The 18,287-nt window shown below is 54.6% G+C and overlaps 2 protein-coding genes across 2 annotated transcripts in view; one reads left to right on the plus strand and one right to left on the minus strand.

Annotated features, from left to right (window-relative positions):
• LOC311202930 (butyrophilin subfamily 1 member A1-like) overlaps nucleotides 1-18,287 on the minus strand; it is a gene marked incomplete at both ends in the record, with an annotated part of 517,675 nt that overhangs the window by 446,305 nt on the left and 53,083 nt on the right. The window lies entirely within an intron of this gene.
• On the plus strand, nucleotides 10,909-13,831 carry LOC311202857 (class I histocompatibility antigen, F10 alpha chain-like; the record flags this gene model as incomplete). The annotated part of the gene is made up of 6 exons (XM_084277507.1): nucleotides 10,909-10,969; nucleotides 11,479-11,727; nucleotides 12,439-12,714; nucleotides 12,791-13,063; nucleotides 13,152-13,256; nucleotides 13,665-13,831. The coding sequence occupies 6 exons, from the start codon at nucleotides 10,909-10,911 to the stop codon at nucleotides 13,829-13,831; spliced, it is 1,131 nt and encodes a 376-aa protein (XP_084133633.1).

Genomic DNA, 18,287 nt, shown 5'->3' on the forward strand with positions numbered 1-18,287 from the left:
AGGGGGAGGCAATCAGTAAGGTGGGAGCACAGCTCCTCCTGGCACTCCAACTGCTGGTGCTGGGCTGGATGTTCAAAGCTCTCATGGTCCCCATGGCCCTCGAGACCCCCAGAACCAGAGGGGCTCCCACACCCTGGGTTCAGTGTGTCTGTGTCACAGCTTTACATGGTGCCCCGAGTGCTGTGGGCTCTGGGCAGGGTGGGGGCAGCTCTTGTTTCAGTGCCCGATTCCCCAGGCCTCACACAGGGCTGGAGTGGGGGGTGCTGCCCGGGGGGGCCTTGCCCCACTGAAGGCCCAGGGCTGCAGCAGCCCCTCAGCCCCATTTCACTGAGGGGGCTTACACACTGCAGAGCAGAGTCAGCTGTGACCTCCTCGAGGACAATAGCACCAGGGGGTATTGGCAAATCCCCTATGATGGGAGGGACTTCATTGCCTTCGACATGGAGAGCACCTGTACCACGTGGCTGAGCAAATACATGAGCTACGGGCAGGCCGTGCTGGAGAGGAAAGCTGAGAGGATCCTGACCTTGCACTGCTGTGCTTACAGCTTCTATTCACAGCCCATCACCACCAGCTGGCTGAAGGACAGGAGAAACTCTCCCCCACGAACCCCCAGGGGCTGCCTGAACACAGCCACTGCCTCCCATCCTGCCCCTCTGCACTGGGGCTGCAGCCCCACCAGTGCCTGTTTCCATGGGATTGAGCTTGGCCATGGCCCTGCTGGTGCTTCCCAAGGATGGGATGTCTAGGAGGAAGATGTCCCATCTCCTGCCCTGCGGGGCACATCCTGGCCCCAGGGTGGTGAAACCTGTTGAGCTCTGAGCTCTGCCCCTGATACTCTGGCTACTCCTGTCCCCAGCAGATGTGGTGTCCCTGGATCCCCAGGGCTCCTTAAAAGCCACAGATCTGGTTGTGCTGGAGAGGAGGAAGGGGAAGATAGAGAAGGGCAATGCGGGTCACAGGGGCCCCAGTTGGGATGGCAAAGAAGGGCTCTCCATGCTAAAGAGGTTCCAATATCTCCCAAACCCCCGGCACAAGTACCCTGACACTGGAAAAAAACGGTCTTCGATGACAGGATGGGACCACACATGGCTCCCCAGTGCAGCCCCTGCTCTGCCCCACTGCCCCTCCCCAGGAGTTATTACAAATCCGTTACTGACTCTACATGGCAGGAAATACAAATCTCCTGTGGCAAGGGAAGTTGCTCACCGGGTAGCACCTTCACCTTTCCTGGTGTCACCCCCATCAGCCTGGGAACAAAACGCCATTTGTCCCCAGGGTTGGGGCAGGAAAGCTAAACACAAACCATCCCTTCAGGTATCCCAACCCCAACAGGGACGAGTCCTGGAAGCCCACTGCCATCCTCTGACATGGATGCAGGACCCCAAAATGTGGAGAATACACTGGATTTCTGTTCAAAGGAGTTTCGGGGGTCAGAGCCAGGAGCTCCCAGGGAACGACAGCATCAGGAGACAGGTCAGGGCTTGGGGAGTCCTCCTGGCCCGCAAAAACCACTGGGGAGAACACTGAGGTGCCCCAGGGACGGAATGGGAGCACGGGGGAGGGGGTCCTACCTGCAGGAAGGGCTGGGGGAGGGGCTGGAGAAGTGCCATGGCTTCTCAGTGGTGCGGTGATGGTGACGTCCTGGCAGGAGAGCTCCTGGTGACAGCTGCCTCCTGGGTGTGTAGGTTGGGGGGTGCACACAGAGAGGCTGTAAAGAGGCTTCAAAGTGACAACATTTTGAAAGTTAAACCGTTAAACCAAAGTAACCAAAATGAAAGAAGGGGAGAAACCCACAACTGAGACCCAACATACAAAGGAAACAACTACAATTTTAAAAAAGAAGGGAAATTAAAAATATCCAAGCAAAAAAACAAAACCTAAACTAGAATAACCCCCCAGATAACTAAAATAAAACATATGTAAAATTATTAAATCAAATAATTATTTTTTTACAAAATAAGAAAGAAAAATCAAAGAAACCAAAAAACCAAAGAACTAATCTTAAAAGGAAATCAAAAGACAAAATAGAAAAGCTAAGTAAGAAATAAAATTTAATGCTAAGAAATAAACTTTTAAAGAAAAAACAAATTATAAATTTTAAACCAAAATTAAGCCAAGGAAAAAAATAAAATCCCATAGCAATAAAACCTTAGGAATAAATTTTTAAAACCCAACAAACCACGAGGTGAGAAATACAATTAAAAGTGATGAACTAAACTTCAAAAAGCCAAAGTCAGACACAAAGCTTGAAATATTAACATAAAAAAAAAACAACAAAAGAAGGAAAAACTTGTTGCCCTGATGTTCCCTCTGCAGTAGCCCCCAAGCCCTGAGGTCAGACCTCACCTCCGCCACCAGTTCCCCTTTCCCGCGGCTGCGCAGGGTCCAGGGGTTCCCCCTGCCCGACACCCTCCAGCTCCCCCCTACACGTGCTGGCTCAGCCCGGGGCTCCGCGGTACCTGCGCACCTACTGTAGGTGGGGAGAGCGGACCCGAACCCGCCCAGCCCCCAGGATGAGGGAGGATGGGGTGGCCCCCACTCACTGGGGAGAAAAATGCCTTTTCCAGATTTCCCTCTTCCCTCTATTTTTATTCTTTTTTTATCTTTTTCCACTTTCATTTTAAACCCTATTCCTTTTTTTATAACCATGTTTTCCCTACTTTATAAAAAAAATTAAAAAATAATTCTCCCCTTTTCATCTTTCAAACACATTTTTTTCTTTTACATTTTTAACCTTATTTTTTTTACCTTTTTTGCATATCCTTATCCCCTGTTTTACCCTGTTCCATCTTTTTCAAATGTACTCCCCCACTTACCTTTCTTGTTTTTTATTTCCTCTCTTCACCCATTTGTTTCTTTCCCCCATTTTCCCTTCTTTCTCCCCCCCCTTCTTTCTTTCCCATTCCACACTTTCTTGCAAGAAAAGAAATGACAGGATGGGCATCTTCAGACCCCCATGGAAGTTATCAATAAAATAGCAGCCATGTCTCCACTGTCCAACAAAAAGGAGACTCAAGCTTTCCCAGGCACTGTGGGTTTCTGGAGAATGTATATCCCAAACCACAGTCTCATTGTCAGCCCTCTCTACCATGGAACCCAGAAGAAGAAGGATTTCCAAAGGGGCCTGAGCAGCGACAGGCCTTTGAACAGATCAGACAGCAGACAGTCCATGCAGTAGCCCTTGGGCCTGTCTGGTCAATGGCAGATGTAAAGAATGTGCTCTACACCACAGCCAGGGAGAATGGCCCTACCTGGAGTCTCTGGCAGAAAGCACCAGGGGAGAGTCGAGGCCGATTGCTGGGGTTTGGAGTTGGGGCTACAGAGGATCCACAGCCTGTTGCACACCAACAGAAAAGGAAATACTGGCAGCATATGAAGAGGTTTGAGCTGCTTCAGAAGTGACTGGGACTGAAGACCAGCTCCTCCTGGCACCCTGACTGCTGGTGCTGGGCTGGATGTTCAAAGGGAAAGCCCCTTCCAAATGAAGCAAGGGAAACAAAACAACTGGCAGTGCAGAGGCAAACCCGTCTGGGATGCTCCACTGTGGCAAGACATCTCTGCTCAGGTAGAGAACCTGACTGTAAAAGTTCGTCATGTAGATGCCCACATACCCAAGAGCCGAGCAGCTGAAGAACATCATAACAACCAGCAGGTTGATCAGGCTGCTAAGATTGAAGTGTAGACCTTGATTGGCAAAGTAGGGGTGAAATATTTATAGGTGTTGGGCCCATGACACCTCAGGCCATCAAGGAAGAAATGGCACGTATAGATGGGCTCGTGGTCACAGGTCATCCATGAATGTGAAACATGTGCCTCGATCAAGCAAGACAAGTGGTTAAAGCCTCTGTGGTATGGAGGACGATGGCTGAAACACAGACATGGAGAGGCCTGGCAGATCGATTCCGTAACTCTCCAACAGACACGCCAAGGGAAGTGATGTGTGCTAACAATGGTAGAAGCAACCACTGGCTGGCTAGAAACTTCTCCTGTGCCACATACCACTGCCTGGAGCACCATCCTGGGTCTTGAGAAGCAAGTCCTCTGGTACCATGGCACTGCAGAAGGAATTGAGTCAGACAATGGAACCCTTTCCAGAATAATCTCATAGACACCTGGGCCAAAGAACATGGCATCAAATGGGTGTATCATAGACCCTGCCATGCACCAGCCTCTGGGAAAATTGAGAGGTACAATGGACTGTTAAAAACTATGCTAAAAGCAATGGGTGGTGGGACCCTAAAAAACTCAGATACGCATTTACCCAAAGCCACATGGCTAGTTAACTCCAGGTTGTTTAACAGTCAAGCTTGACTTGCCCAATCCAAACTCCCATGTACTGTAGAAGGGAATAAAGTCCCTGCAGTGTGCATGAAAATCCTGTTGGGGAAGAGAGTCTGGGTTGTTCCTGTTTCAGGCAAAGGCAAACCCATTTGTGGGATTGCTTTTTCTCAGGGACCTGGGTACACTTGTTGAGTGATGCAAAAGGATGGGGAAGTCCAGTGTGTACCCCAAGGGGATTTAATTTCAGGTGAGGACAGTAGCCCAGTTGTTGCTGTATAAAAAATCAGTCCGTGGCAGATGGTCTAAATAATCAATAAATGATGTTATGAACCTCCCAAATCAACTGAAAATGTAAGATCTGGGCATGATGCAGATGGTGTGGAAAAAGGGGTGGATAATGTCCTGGTTCTGGCCAGGATGGGGTTAACTTCCCCAAGGAGCCAGCACAGGTGAGCTGAGTTGCCCTGGGCTGTTTTCCACACCACCTGACAGCATGCCCCCCTAAAAAGGGGCTGGTCAGTGGCCAGTCAGCATGGCTCTGGTTCCTGGGCAGTCTGAGTGCAGCCAGCTGCAGGGTTGGTTCTTGTATGATTGCATTATCACCTTGTCAGGTTGGTAAAGTGCCCTGTATTATCATGGGGTGTGTGCACTTTGTCCCAGTCTTTGTGGTGCTCATTAGTAGACTGTCCCTATCCCAACCCACCGGGGCTCTGTCTGTTTCTCCTCCAAGGAGTGGTGTGGTGTGAGAGCAGCTGGTGGTGCTCAGCCACTGCTTAGGGCTGAACCACCACACTTGGCCATGGAGAAAAGTGCAAGGACGTGAGGATTGTGCTTATGTTAATTTAGGGTGTTGCAGGCAAGAGGTGAGCTTGGTGTCAGCAGTACATGCTCCATGCCACAGGCATCGCTTGGTGCTCCCATGGCCTAGAGACACTAGAGAGACCGGAGTAGGAATTGTAGGACTTGAAGGAGGAATCCTGGGAGTGGTTACCTACTGCAGAAATTGACCTCCACCCCAGTCAGACCCTGTGATAGTGAGAAACATTAGAGGGGAACACTGCAGGACAGGACTGAAGGGGAACCCAGGATGAGGGACACATGGCATAAAGAGCCTAAGGGAAAGTGAAACATGTGTGGGGTCAGGCTCTTGGGTAAGCTCCCCCCACCTCATGGCAGATCCCTGACCCACATCTGTCACCTGGAGCAGGCAAAAACCCCTGCCAGCCCTGTGGGATCCCTACCTGATCCCAGCCGGATCATGTGGAGAGTCACCCAATTCCTCATGAGACCCCCAGAGCTTGCCAGGAGCCACATCTGTGGCCGTGCTGGTCAGAAGAGAGGGGAAAGGAGGTAGAGGAAGGTGATGGGGGTTGCAGGCACCCAAGAGCAGATGGTGAGGAAGGGCTGTCCATGCCCTTAAGAGGCTCCCAAACCCCCTGCACGAGCACCCCGACAGCGGAAGAAACTGATGCCCAGGGGCAGGATGGGACCACACATTGCTCCTCAGTGCAGCCCCTGCTCTGCCCCACTGCCCCTCCCCAGGAGTTATTGCAAATCCGTTACTGACTCTACAGGGCAGGAATTACAAATCTCCTGTGGAAAGGGAAGTTGCTCACCGGGTGCTCAGGAGCTGCCGGATGCACCAGGCTGCTTTAAAACCCCATCCTCTGCTGGCAGATTTACATCTGTGGGCAGGATTTGAGGCCCCACTGCCAGGCAACGAGCTGAAATTCTGCTTTTTAGCCTCTAAAGTAGAACCTGGATGTTCCCCTCCATCAGGTTCCCAATGCATGAGCCAGGCTGAGCAGTCAGTCCCCAAACCCCACAGCCCTCCATCCCAGTGGGACAGCAGCATCTCTGTAGCCACCCCTGTCCTTTATCTTACGACCCAGCAACTCTAAAGCCACTGAACCAGAGTGCAAAGCCTTCCTCATCCACCCAACTGCCCCAGAAACTCAATGGGAGTCAACTTTCCACCTTGCCCATCCCTCTCCTGGACCCATAACTGGGTCCTGTACTGGGACCAGTGGTGTTTAATATCTTCATCAATGACATCGACAGTGGGATCAAGTGCACCTTCCACAAGTTGCAGATGACACCAAGCTGAGTGGAGGGTTTACATGCCAGAGAGATGAGTCATCACCCAGAGGGCCTGCACACTCCCCAGGTCAGTGAAGCAGGAGGGTCCCAGATTACCTGTGTGGTGATGACAGTATCACCAGGAGTGGCTCCAAGCATTGGCACAGGCTCTGAGCAGCTGGGTTCCTGGACTCCACATAGTTCTTGGTTCCTGCAGCCTCAGACTCTTCCCTGTCTCCCCCACCCCTCTCTAGGCCCTTTAGGTCTCCCCCACCACCGCACCCATCTCACAGCAGCATCCTATCACATCCCACCCCACTGCATCCCAATACAACCCATCCAATCTAATCCCAACCCAACACACCTCACCCCATCCCCACCCCATCCCACACTGGCCACCTGTGGGTATGGCGGGTCCCAGCATCCATACCCAGAGCTGGGAGGGGGTCCAAGGTGAGGCCCATTGTCCCACAGGTTGTCAGTGAGCTGTACGCAGCTCTGAGGGGGGGGCTGGGAAGGGCAGAAGAGGGTTGGGAGGCAGAAGCAGGGCTCACAAGCCCCCAGGGTCAGTGCAGAAGTTGGGTCCCATCCCCAGTCTGGACCAGCTCTGAGCAGCTTGGTGCCCAGGCTCCACTTTGTTCTTTGATCCCACAGCTCAAGCCCCTTCCTGTGCACTGCATCCCCCTTCCCATACCCTGGAGGGCTCAGCCAACCCCGGACCCCACTCAAAGCCATATCCCATCCCTATCCTGCTCAGCCCAACCCATTAAAACCAAACCCAAGCCACCCTCATTCAAACCCACCACATCCCCATCCAACACCACCACTCCCAGTTTCGCTGCAGCACCAAATCCCACAGCAGCAGCAGCCACAGTGATCAATATTGCTAAATATGGCTTTCTGAGAGCCCCAGGCTGGGAAATTCTTTCCCTGCTCAGGAGTTTCCTCTTCTGCTGCCCCTGAAGCTGCTCTGGTACAAAGAGGCTTTCAGGCACAGAGCTCAGTCCCTAAACCAGCCACGAGCTGCCATTACCTATACTGAGTGTCCAGCTCAGAAGGGCAGGAGGGAAAGACACCTCAGGCTTGATCCCAACAGGATTGTGTGATGTGGACAGAAAAGAGGCATCAGGGGACACAGTGTGCTGGCAAGCAAGACCCATGGCTGTCCCAAAAGCCATATCGTGACCCACTGCGCAGGACACCAACACACACACAGAGCAGAGGGACTGGATTTAGTCAGTGCAGAGACAGATGCTGGGTGGTAATTGCCTAAAGCCAGCACCCAGCTGGCTGGAGAAGAGAAGGCTGTGGGGGGACCTCATTGCAGCCTTTCAGTCCCTGAAGGGAGCTTATAAGCAGGAGAGGATTCAACTTTTTAAAAGGATGGACAATGGCAGGACAAGGGAGATGGATTAAAACTAAAGGAAGGAAGGTTTAGATTAGATATTAGGGGGAAGCTTTTTACAGAAAGAGTGGTGAGGGGCTGGAACAGGCTGCCCAGAGAGGTAGTGGATGCCCCGTCCCTGGAAGTGTTCAAGGCCAGGTTGGATGGGGCCCTGGGCAACCTTGTGTAGATCCAGGCCTGAGGTAGTGGCCCCTGCCTGTGGCAGGGGGGTTGGAGCTCTGTGATCCTTGGGGTCCCTTCCAACCCAGACCATTCTATGATTCTATGAAAGGGACAAAAGAATTGCATGGCTTTAAAAAGGACATTCTATGATTCTATGAATTAAACCATCAGGGTGGTACCAACACCCGAAATCCCAAACACAGCACTACACACACTGCAAGATCAACATTAACTCTAATTGTAAGGAATTAGCAACTGTCACAGAACCTTACACAACAGGGCAGGACAGTTACACAGGAAAAAAACCGCCACAAAACCAACAAAAAACCACAAAGAGAATGGTTGTTGAACATAGAAGGTGGTTTTAAACTGGGTTTTACACAAACGGAAACTGTGAGCCTCTGAGCACAGATCTGCTGCAAGTGAAACAGAAGGTCCCTCTTGAGGGATTGCATTTCTACCAGCAGCTCCTGCCTCTGCCCAAAGGTGACTGCAGCTTTGCTGACTCTTAACGCTCATTGTGTTTGTCCCTCCAGCCCTTGTCCTTCCCCTGTGCCCACCTTGAGGACGGGCTCTTGCTGCTCTGGTGTGAGTTGCTGCTGTGCGTTTGGTGTACGTTGAGCATGTGGGCAACGGTGGGGATGTGTGTGTGGAAGGCTGTGGGGTCTGTTTCTCTAGGTTTAGGTTCCACGAGCCCTCAGTGCTCCCCATGTCCCCCTTCCTTTTCCCCACTGCCCATTGCGAACTGGTGCTTGTGACTCCCCACTTCCCGCTGTGGCTCAGCCGTGCCGAGTCAGTGGGAGTCGGGAGCCCTTCTGGGCAGTGTCCTGGCAGGAGCTGCTTTGCCCGGCCACCCCCAGCTCCCCCAGGGTGAACAGTCTGGCCCTAGGATGGGCTCAGCCCGTGCATCAGCAGCGGGGAGTATCCAGGCACCGGGCTGTGCCCGTGTCCTCCTCGTATCACACTGCACCGACCCGCTCGGAGTTCCCAGCTTTCCCCGTGTCCCGTGGCTGGGGCCCTGCCGAGCGCTGCTGGAGCTGTGCCCACTGAGCCAGCTCTGGGATGGATGGGCAGCAGCCCTGCCCTCCTGTCCCCCTGGGCTCTGGGTGCTCGTTCCTGGGTACTGGGGAGGTGAGACCCAGCCTGGGTACCCCCTGCTCAGGTGGGCACTGGGTGTTCTGCGCCTGCTTGGACTCAGACCCTTGATGTGTGCAGGCACGGAGAGCTTCCTCTGTTAAGAACAGTGTGAAGTCCAGTGGAGAGTGGAGGCTGACAGCAGGCTGTCATGGGCTGGATGGAGTCACCCTGCCCACAAGCGCTGTTGTGCTGGACATGCTGGAGCTCCAGCAGGAACTGGAGTCAGAGGCAGCGCAGTGGGACGCCCCAGTTGATATCACTACCGGATTTTTCTGAATGCCTTTGGCAGCAGAGAGCAGGGACCAGTTTGCTGTCCCTGGGAGGGTGCCCAGTCCACCTGGAATCGACTGCCCCAGGGGTGGAAACAGCCCCACCATCTGCCATGGGTTGACCCCAACTACGCTGGAGTGAGTGAAGCCCCAGAGCACCTGCAGGACACTGATGACAACACAGAATCACAGAATCGTAGGGGTTGGAAGGGACCTCAAGAGATTATCGGGTCCAACCCCCCTGCCAAAGCAGGCTCCCGATCTCATAGTACATAAATTGGCATCCAGACGAGACTTGAATGTCTCCAGTGAAGGAGACTCCACCACCTCCCTGGGCAGCCTATTCCAGGGCTCTGTCACCCTCACTGTGAAAAAATTCTTCCGCATGTTGGTGCGGAATTTCCTATGCTCCAGTTTACAGCCATTGCCCCTAGTCCTGCCCCCACAGACCACTGAAAAGGGGCTGGCCAATTCACCTTGCATCCCATGTCTAAGATATTTATAAACACTTATTAGGTCCCCCCTAAGTCTTCTTTTCTCAAGACTAAACGGTCCCAGTTCATTCAGCCTGTCCTCATACGGCAGATGTTCCAGGCCCCTAATCATCTACGTGGCCCTTCTCTGGACCCTCTCCAGGAGGTCCCTGGTTTTTTTTATACCAGGGAGCCCAGAACTGGACACAGTACTCCAGGTGGGGCCTGACCAAGGCAGTGTAGAGGGGGAGCATCACTTCCTTTGACATACTCTTCCTGATACATCCCAGGATCCCATTGGCTCTCTTAGCCACCAGTGCACACTGCTGGCTCATGGCCAACCTGTCATCAACCAGGACCCCCAGATCCCATATCATCGTATGGGGCAGGAGAGCAGAGGAATTCTCTGAGACAGGACAGAAGATAGTCCAGATCCTTCTGGAAGGTGGTTTTGCTGGTTTGGACTGGTAAGCTGATGGACCTGCACAGGAGATGCAAGAGAAACAGTGCCAGGCAGGAGCGCTGCAAGACCCAAGGCATGTTGGACAAAGGTGATGGAGGGCACAAGTAACCCAGTGCATGAGGGACAGCGGGGACAAGGGACAGCTCCCTCAAGCCCTGGGGTTTGCCCACGCTCCCCAGGTGGTTTTCACACTTGACCCATCTATTTCACCCACAAACCCCGAGGGTGTCAGAGCTGGGTGGGGAGAGCCATGGGGCACCAGGCACCTGGCTCCCTCTGGGACAGGCAGGTCTGGGGGTCTCGGAGTGCCCCAGGGCAAGGGGAGGAGAGTAGGGCTGGGGTGGAGGGGAGATCTGCGACTTGGGGGCCCCAGGGGTGTCCCCAGGCTGGGAGATACAGGTGATATGGGGCCATGGAGGGCTCTGGGGCTCTGAGGAGGGGACGGGTAGGGGGGCGTGTGGGGACTGGGTGGTGCTGTGGGGAAGTCACTGGTTAGAAGCGTCTCAGGCTACCATTGGCTGGTGGGTGGTGGCAGAGCCAATCGCGGGGTGAGGGGCGGGGCTTGTGGCAAAGTTTGTCCCAGAGCAGGGCTCCTTATTCTCATGACATTGGGGACCCAGAGTGGAGCGATGAGCGATGGGGCCGGGCCAGGCACTGGGGCTGCTGCTGCTGGGGATCCTTGGCTGGGCAGCGTGCGGTGAGTGCGGATGGGGACCCAGGAACCCCCCTGGATCCTGTTTCTTGACAACTGTTCTCCATTCCCTGTGCACCAGACCACCCCAGGGCACAGAGACCCCCGGTCACAATCCCTGAACACCAGGTGCCCCCTTGGAATACTCCCCTTACACCCCCTTCCATCCCCTTCCAACCATTTCCATCCCATTCCAAGATGCTCCCACAGATCTGTTTCTCTTTGATGCCAGGGACACCCTTGGATCCCCTTCCTGGGAACCTTGGGTTTTTCACTGCCATGGCCCCCCTTTCCTCATCACCAGGACCCCTGTCTTCCCTTCATGGGAAGTAGGATCCCCTCCTGGACACATACCCCTCCCCAACAGACACTTCACCTTGAAGCTGCACCCCACACCCCCAATCTGCTGCTCTGGGACCCCCACCCAGGCTCACCACCCAATCCTGCCCAAACCTTCACTATGGGCACCCTCACCCTGCACCCCCCACCCCTCATTGTCCGCTGTGTCCCCACAGAGCTCCACTCCCTGCGCTACTTCCACACCGCAGTGTCAGAGCCCAGCCCGGGGGTACCCCAGTTTGTGTCCATGGTGTATGTGGACGGGAACCTCATTGTGCGCTACGACAGTGAGACGAGGAGGATGGTGCCCCTGGCAGACTGGATGGTGGCCAACCTGTACCAGCAGTACTGGGACCAGCAGACCAATCAGGAGATTTCCACAGTGAACCTGGACACACTGCAGAGCCGCTACAACCAGAGTGGGGGTGAGTGTGGGCTGGGATGGGACTCTGTGGGATGGGAGATCTCCATTCCCTTCTCCCCCATGAAGACACTACCCTTCCTCATGCCACTGCCCTGTGATGTGCCAATCCTTCCCAGCCCAGTGCTGTTGGCAGAGCACTCCAAGCAACCCTGTCTCCTCACCCCACACTCCATGGGATCCTTTGTGCCAGAGCCAGGGAGGCTTCTGGGTGCCCCACAAAGCACATTCTGGCCTTCTCCCCACCATGCCCAGCCCCCATCCCAGGCCTGGCTGCCACATCACAGCCCTCACCATCCCGTGGCAGTGAATACCCCCAGAACCAGAGGGACTCCCACGCTGTGTCCCAGCCCCTCACCATTCCTTTGCACACCCTACCCCAGAGCCAGAGGGGCTCCTGCAACCCATGCCATCTCCTATCTGCTCGCTCATCCAGCATTCAGGACTCTGTCCCATCCCCTTGCGGTTCCAGGGTTCTGTGGGGCTGGGTGCCAGCTCAGCCATGCCCTGGGTCCAGGGGCTCTGCGTCACAGCTTTACGTGATGCCCCAAGTGCTGTGGGCCCTGGGCAGGATGGAGGCAGCTCTCATGTTGGTGCCCAATTCCCTTGGGGATCACATAGAGATGGAGTGGGGGGTGCTGCTAGGGGGCCTTGCCCCACTGAATGCCCAGGGCTGCAGCAGTCCCTCAGGCCCATCTCTCTGGTCGTGTTTCAGGGGCTCACACACTGCAGAGCATAGTCAGCTGTGACCTCCTGGAGGACAATAGCACCAGGGGGTGTTGGCAAATTGCCTATGATGGGAGGGACTTCATTGCCTTCGACATGGACACGATGACGTTCACTGCAGCAGATCCAGCAGCACAAATCACCAAGAAGAACTGGGAGACAGACAGGACTGCCATTAAGCACATGAAGGACTACCTGGAGAACACCTGCCCTGGGTGGCTGATGAAATACGTGAGCTATGGGCAGGCCGTGCTGGAGAGGAAAGGTGAGGGGCGATGGGGACACTGGGGAGGGACCAGCGTGGATGTGGGTGCCAGCCCTCACTGCCACCCCCTCCCCAGAGCCCCCCACGGTCCAGGTGTCTAAGAAGGAGACCCAGGAGAACCTGACCTTGCACTGCCGCGCTTACGGCTTCTACCCACGGCCCATCACCATCAGCTGGCTGAAGGACGGTGAGGTCATGGACCAGGAGACCCAGCGGGGCAGCATCGTGCCCAACAGCGACGGCACCTACTACACCTGGGTGTCCATCGAGGCCCCTCCTGGGGAGCAGGACAAGTACCGGTGCCGTGTGGAGCACGCCAGCCTGGGCGAGCCAGGGGTCTTTGTGTGGGGTAAGTCTGTTGGCCTTGGGCACGTGGAGAGGTGGGCTAGGGCAGTTTCCCTTGCTTTCCCCCTCCTCACAGCCCTGTTCTTCCCCAGAGCCAGAGTCCAACCAATTGACCATTGTGCTGGGGGTGGTTGTTCCCCTTGCCATCCTGGCTGTCATTGCCATCACTGGATTCATCATCTGGAAGCGCAGATCAGGTAAAGCCCCGGGGTGTTGGAGGAAGGCAGAGGCCATGGGGCTGGCAGGGGCTGTGGGCACAAGCTGCAGTGCTCTAGGAGGCCCCAAGCCTGAGGGTTACACATGGCGGATGCTGATGCCTCTTCCTCTCTTCTCTTATGTGCACTGTGCCCACAGTGAGCAGGATGTGGCAGCTCGCAGATGTTTTTCCCCTGTAGGCACAGATGGGAGCTCTGGCAGCTTGGCCAAAGGTATGACATAGGACTGGAGGGTGGGTGGGGCAGACCCAGCTCTCTGTGTTCCCCCTTGAGACCCATGATCAGAGCGACACTGGGCTGCTGGTGGGGGACACTGAGACCACCATATCAGAGGGTTGGGGACAGGGTCTTTTCCCTGGGTGACACTGTCTCTTCCTGCCATCCTTGCAGTGATCACAGTCTTACTGTTCCATGAGCGACCGGGGCAGCTGGATGTGGCACCTGCACTCTCAGCAGATGTAGAGACTAGGAGCTGCCTGCAGAGAGCTGATCACACTGTGCCAGCACACGGTGCTGCGCTGGTGGATCTTCTGGCTGAGGAAGAGCCAGCAGTGTAGCATCAGTTCATGTGCTTTTTTCCCAGCTTTGGATCATGGGCTTTGCTCATTCTCCATGAGATAGAGCTGGATTTCTTCCCAGCACCCAGTGTGGTGTCATGTTTAGTATTGAGTTTGATCTGAAGGTGGAGTTCATTTTCCTCCAGCAGCCCTGGCCATGCTGTGCACTGGGATTAAGCATGGTGTTAGTACCAGCTCAGGGATTTGGCTGCTGGGGAGTGGGGCTGGCCCAGCATCCAGGCTGTCTCTCCAGCATCCCCCTCTCTGGTAAGCTGTGGGTGGGCAAGACCTTGGGAGGGGACAGGACAACTGACCCCAAAAAACAAAGTGATATTCCAAACCATGTGGTGTCTGCTCGACCATAAAAGCTGAGAGGAAGGAGGAAAATGGGACCTTCGTTATTTATGACTTTTGTCTTCTGGAGCAACTGTTGTGACTGTTGAAGCCTGGCTTTCCTGTGTTTTGGATTTGTGAGGCAAAGTTTGGGGGACAACCACAGGGGTGGCTTCTGCAAGAAGCTCCTAGAAGCCTCCTTCTGGTCTGATAGAGTCAATACCAGCCAGCTCAAGGACAGACCCACTGCTGATCAACACCAAGCCAGTCAGTGACTGTGGTAGTGCTTCTGTGATAATGTATTTAAGGAAAAATCCAGCAAGTGTCAGCTTTTTGCTGCCAGAGAAATGAGTGAGAAGATATGAGAAACTTTGCAGCCACCAAGGTCAATGAGGAGAGGCAGGAGGTGCTCCAGATGAGAGATTCCCTTGCAACCCCTGGAGAAGACCATGGCCAGGCAGGTTGTCCCTCTACAGCCCATGGAAGATGATGGGGAGCAGAGAGCCCATGTGCAGCCCGTGGAGGACCCCATGCTGGAGCAGTTGGAGACACCTGAACAATGCTGTGGAAAGCCCATGTTGGAGCAAGCTCCTGGCAGGACCTGCAGCCTGTGGAGAGAGTCTTGCACCAGAGCAGGTTTGCTGGGGCACTTGTGACTCCTTGGGGGATCAGGCTGGAGCAGTCTCATGCTGAAGGTCTGTACCCCATGGAAGTGACCCACGCTGGGGCAGCTGGGGAAGTGCTAAAGCCCTGTGGGAAAGGACTCATGTTTCTAGAAGTTTGTGGAAGACTGTCTCCTGTGAGAGGGACCTCACAGTGCAGCAGGGGAAGTACGTGGAGGAAGCAGCAGAGACAATGCATTATGAACTGACCACAACCCCCCATTCCCTGTTCCCCCCATCCCCCTGTGTTACTCAGTGGGAGGAAGGAGAGAAATCATGAATAAAGTTGAGCCTGGGGAGAAGGGAAGGGTGAGGAGAGGGGTGTTAATGTTTGATTTTATTTCTCATTATCCTGCTCTGTTTTGATTGGGTTAATAAATTAGATGCATTTTATCCCGTGCTCAGTCTGTTTTACCCATGATGCTAATTGCAGAATGATCTCTCCCTGACCTTATCTCGACCCATAAGACTCTCAATATGTATTTTCTCTTCCCTGTCCTGCTTAGGAGGTGAGTGGTAGAGTGGCATTATGAGCATTGAGAAGATCCCCCTCAGTCCTTTCTTCTCTGGGCTTAACAGATGTTCTGGTCCCCTCAGCATCTCCATGGCCCATTGTTGTTCCCACTCCAGGAGCTCCCTGTCCTTCCTGCCCCACGGAGCCCAGCACTGCCCACACTATTCCCGATGAGGCCTCCCCAAGATAGAGCAGAGGGGCAGGAGAACCTCCCTGACTTCTCTTGATACCCCCCGGGATGTCATTGGCTTTCTAGGCCATGAGGACACGTTGCTGGTCATGGTCAGCTTGGTGCCCACCAGCACTCCCAGGGCTTTTCCCCAGAGCTGCTTCCCAGCAGCTCACCCCTAACTGTCCTGGTGCTGGGGGGTATAACTCCCTGTGTGCAGGACCCTGCACTTATCCTCCTTGGATTCAGTAAGATCACTCCCTGCCCAGCTCTCCAGCCTTTCCAGAGCTTGCTGGATGACAGCACAGCCTCCAGGCATGTCAGGCACTACTCCCAGTTTGATGTCACTCCATCCTTTCCTCCAGTATGGGCCTGAGAGACTGAGAGATGTTCACTGAGAGAACGGTGAAGCTTTGTAACAGGCTGCCCAGGGAGGTGGAATCATCATCCCTTGGGCTGTTCAAAATCCACATATATATGGTGCTTCAGGGGATGGTTTAGAGGTTACAAGTGTGTAGGGCTGAAGGTTGCACTTGATGATCTTGAAGGTCTTTTCCAACTTTGATGATTCTATGAAACTAAGAGGCTTTCTAGCCTCTAAAGTAGAACCTAGATGTTCCCCTCCATCAGGTTCCCAATGCCTGGGCCAAGCCCAGTGGTGCCCAAACCCCAGAGCCTTCCATCCCAGTGGGATGTTGGCATCCCTGCAGCCACCCCAGGACTGGGGACTGACCAACCACTCCTGTCCCTTATCTTATGACCCAGAACTCTAAAGCCACATGAACCAGAGCACAAAGTATTCCTCACCCACTCAAGTGCCCCCAGAACTCAACCAGAATCAAGTTTCCACCTTGCCCATTCCCCTCCTGGACCCATGACAGGGTCCCGTACTGGGACCAGTGGTGTTTAATACCTTCATCAATGACATCAACAGTGGGACCGAGTGCACCCTCAGCAAGTTTGCAGATGACAACAAGCTGAGCGGAAGGGCAACACACCAGAGAGATGGGATGTCATCCAGAGGGACCTGGACATGCTGAAGAGATGGGCTCATGCAAATCCCATGCAGTTCAACAAGGTCCTCCACTTGGGTCAGGACAGACCTCACTACCAATACAGGCTGGGGGGTGATGGGATAGAGCAGCCCTGTGGAAAAGGACTTGGGGTACATGACCCAGTGATGTGCCAGTCCCATCCTGGCTGCATCAGCAGAAGTGTGGCCAGCAGCTCGAGAGAGGTGATTCTCCCCCTCTGCTCTGCTGAGACTCCACCTGCAGCGCTGCATCCAGCTCTGGAGCCCTCAGCACAAGAAGGACACGGACCTCTTGGAGCAGGTCCAGAGGAGGCCACAAGGATGATCAGAGGGCTGGAGCACTTCTCTTACAAAGGCAGCGGAGAGGGTTGGGGCTGTTCAGCCCAGAGAAGAGAAGGCTCAGGGGAGACCTCACAGCTCCTTCCAGTCCCTGGAGGGATCTACAGGAAAGCTGGGAAGGACTGTTCCCAGGGTCTTGGAGAGATAGGATGAGGGGTGATGGTTTTAAACTAGAGCAGGGCAGGTTTAGGTGAGACATGAGGAAGAAGTTCTGCCCTCTGAGGGTGGTGGGACACTGGCCCAGGCTCCCCAGAGAGGTGGTGGAGGCTCCATCCCTGGAGGCATTCAAGGTCAGGCTTGGTGAAGCTCTGAGCAACTTGATACAGTGAAAGGTGTCCATGGTCATTGGGGGTGGGGGAAAGGGACACAACACATGACACGACATGATGTGGACTTGCTGGCCTTCAAAGGTCCCTTCCAACCCAGAGCATTCTGTGATTCTGTAACTCGAGGTCTCAGAGCTGAAGGAGCTCTGGGGATGTCTCCACTCTGAACTGTCAGGAGAGGGCAGTGTGAGCCCAGAAGAGCCACTGAGCCTCCAGCTCCCAGGCAGGACCTGCAGATCACCTGCCAGAAGAGCATCCTCCTGCCCCAGCTGGGATGCTTGGAGCACCTGACCAGGTGTCTGAGGGACGTTGGGTGCTGAGGACCTACAATGGGGGGAGGAATGCAATTCCTAATGTGTCACCACCTCTTCGGGAAAACCTCCAGGAGATGAAGACACCTGGTTTGGAAACACTTTTGGTGCATTTTCTGGGTGGATTACTGCCCTGTTGTAGACATTAATAGTTATCATGGTTTGTGGGACACTCTCCACTACCCCAGGGTACCCAAAGCCCCATCCAACCTGGCCTTGAACCCTGACAGGGATACAGGGCAGCCCCAATGTCTCTGAGAACCCTGTGCCAGGGCCTGCCCCCTCCCAGTGAAGGATTTCTGCCTCCCAGCTCCTCTCCAGCTGCCCACCTGCAGCTGAAGGCCATTCCCCTGGGCCTCTCCCTCCCTGCCCGTGTCACCAGCCCCTCTCCAGCATTCCTGGAGCCTCTTGAAGGACTGGAGGTCTCCCAAGTCAGAGGTCTCTCCAGAAGCAGCCTTCTCTTCTCCAGGCTGAGCCAGCCCAGCTTTCCCAGCCTGGATCCAGAGCAGAGGGGCTCCAACTCTGGGATCATCTCTGTGGCCTCCTCAGGGCTCACTCCAACAGCTCTGTGTGTCCTTCTTGTCCTGGGGACCCAGAGCTGGATGCAGCGCTGCCAGGGGGTCTCCCTAGAGTGGAGCAGAGGGGCAGAATCCCCCACCTCGACCCGCTGGTCTAACAGTTGGCTTCCTGAGCTGCCAGCACACACAGACGGGTCAGGTTGAGCTTCTCATCAACCAATACCCAAACCCTTCTCGGGCTGCTCTCAGCC

This window comes from Gallinula chloropus, assembly GCF_964237585.1.
Source record: "Gallinula chloropus genome assembly, chromosome: 32".
In the NCBI taxonomy this organism is placed as follows: domain Eukaryota; kingdom Metazoa; phylum Chordata; class Aves; order Gruiformes; family Rallidae; genus Gallinula; species Gallinula chloropus.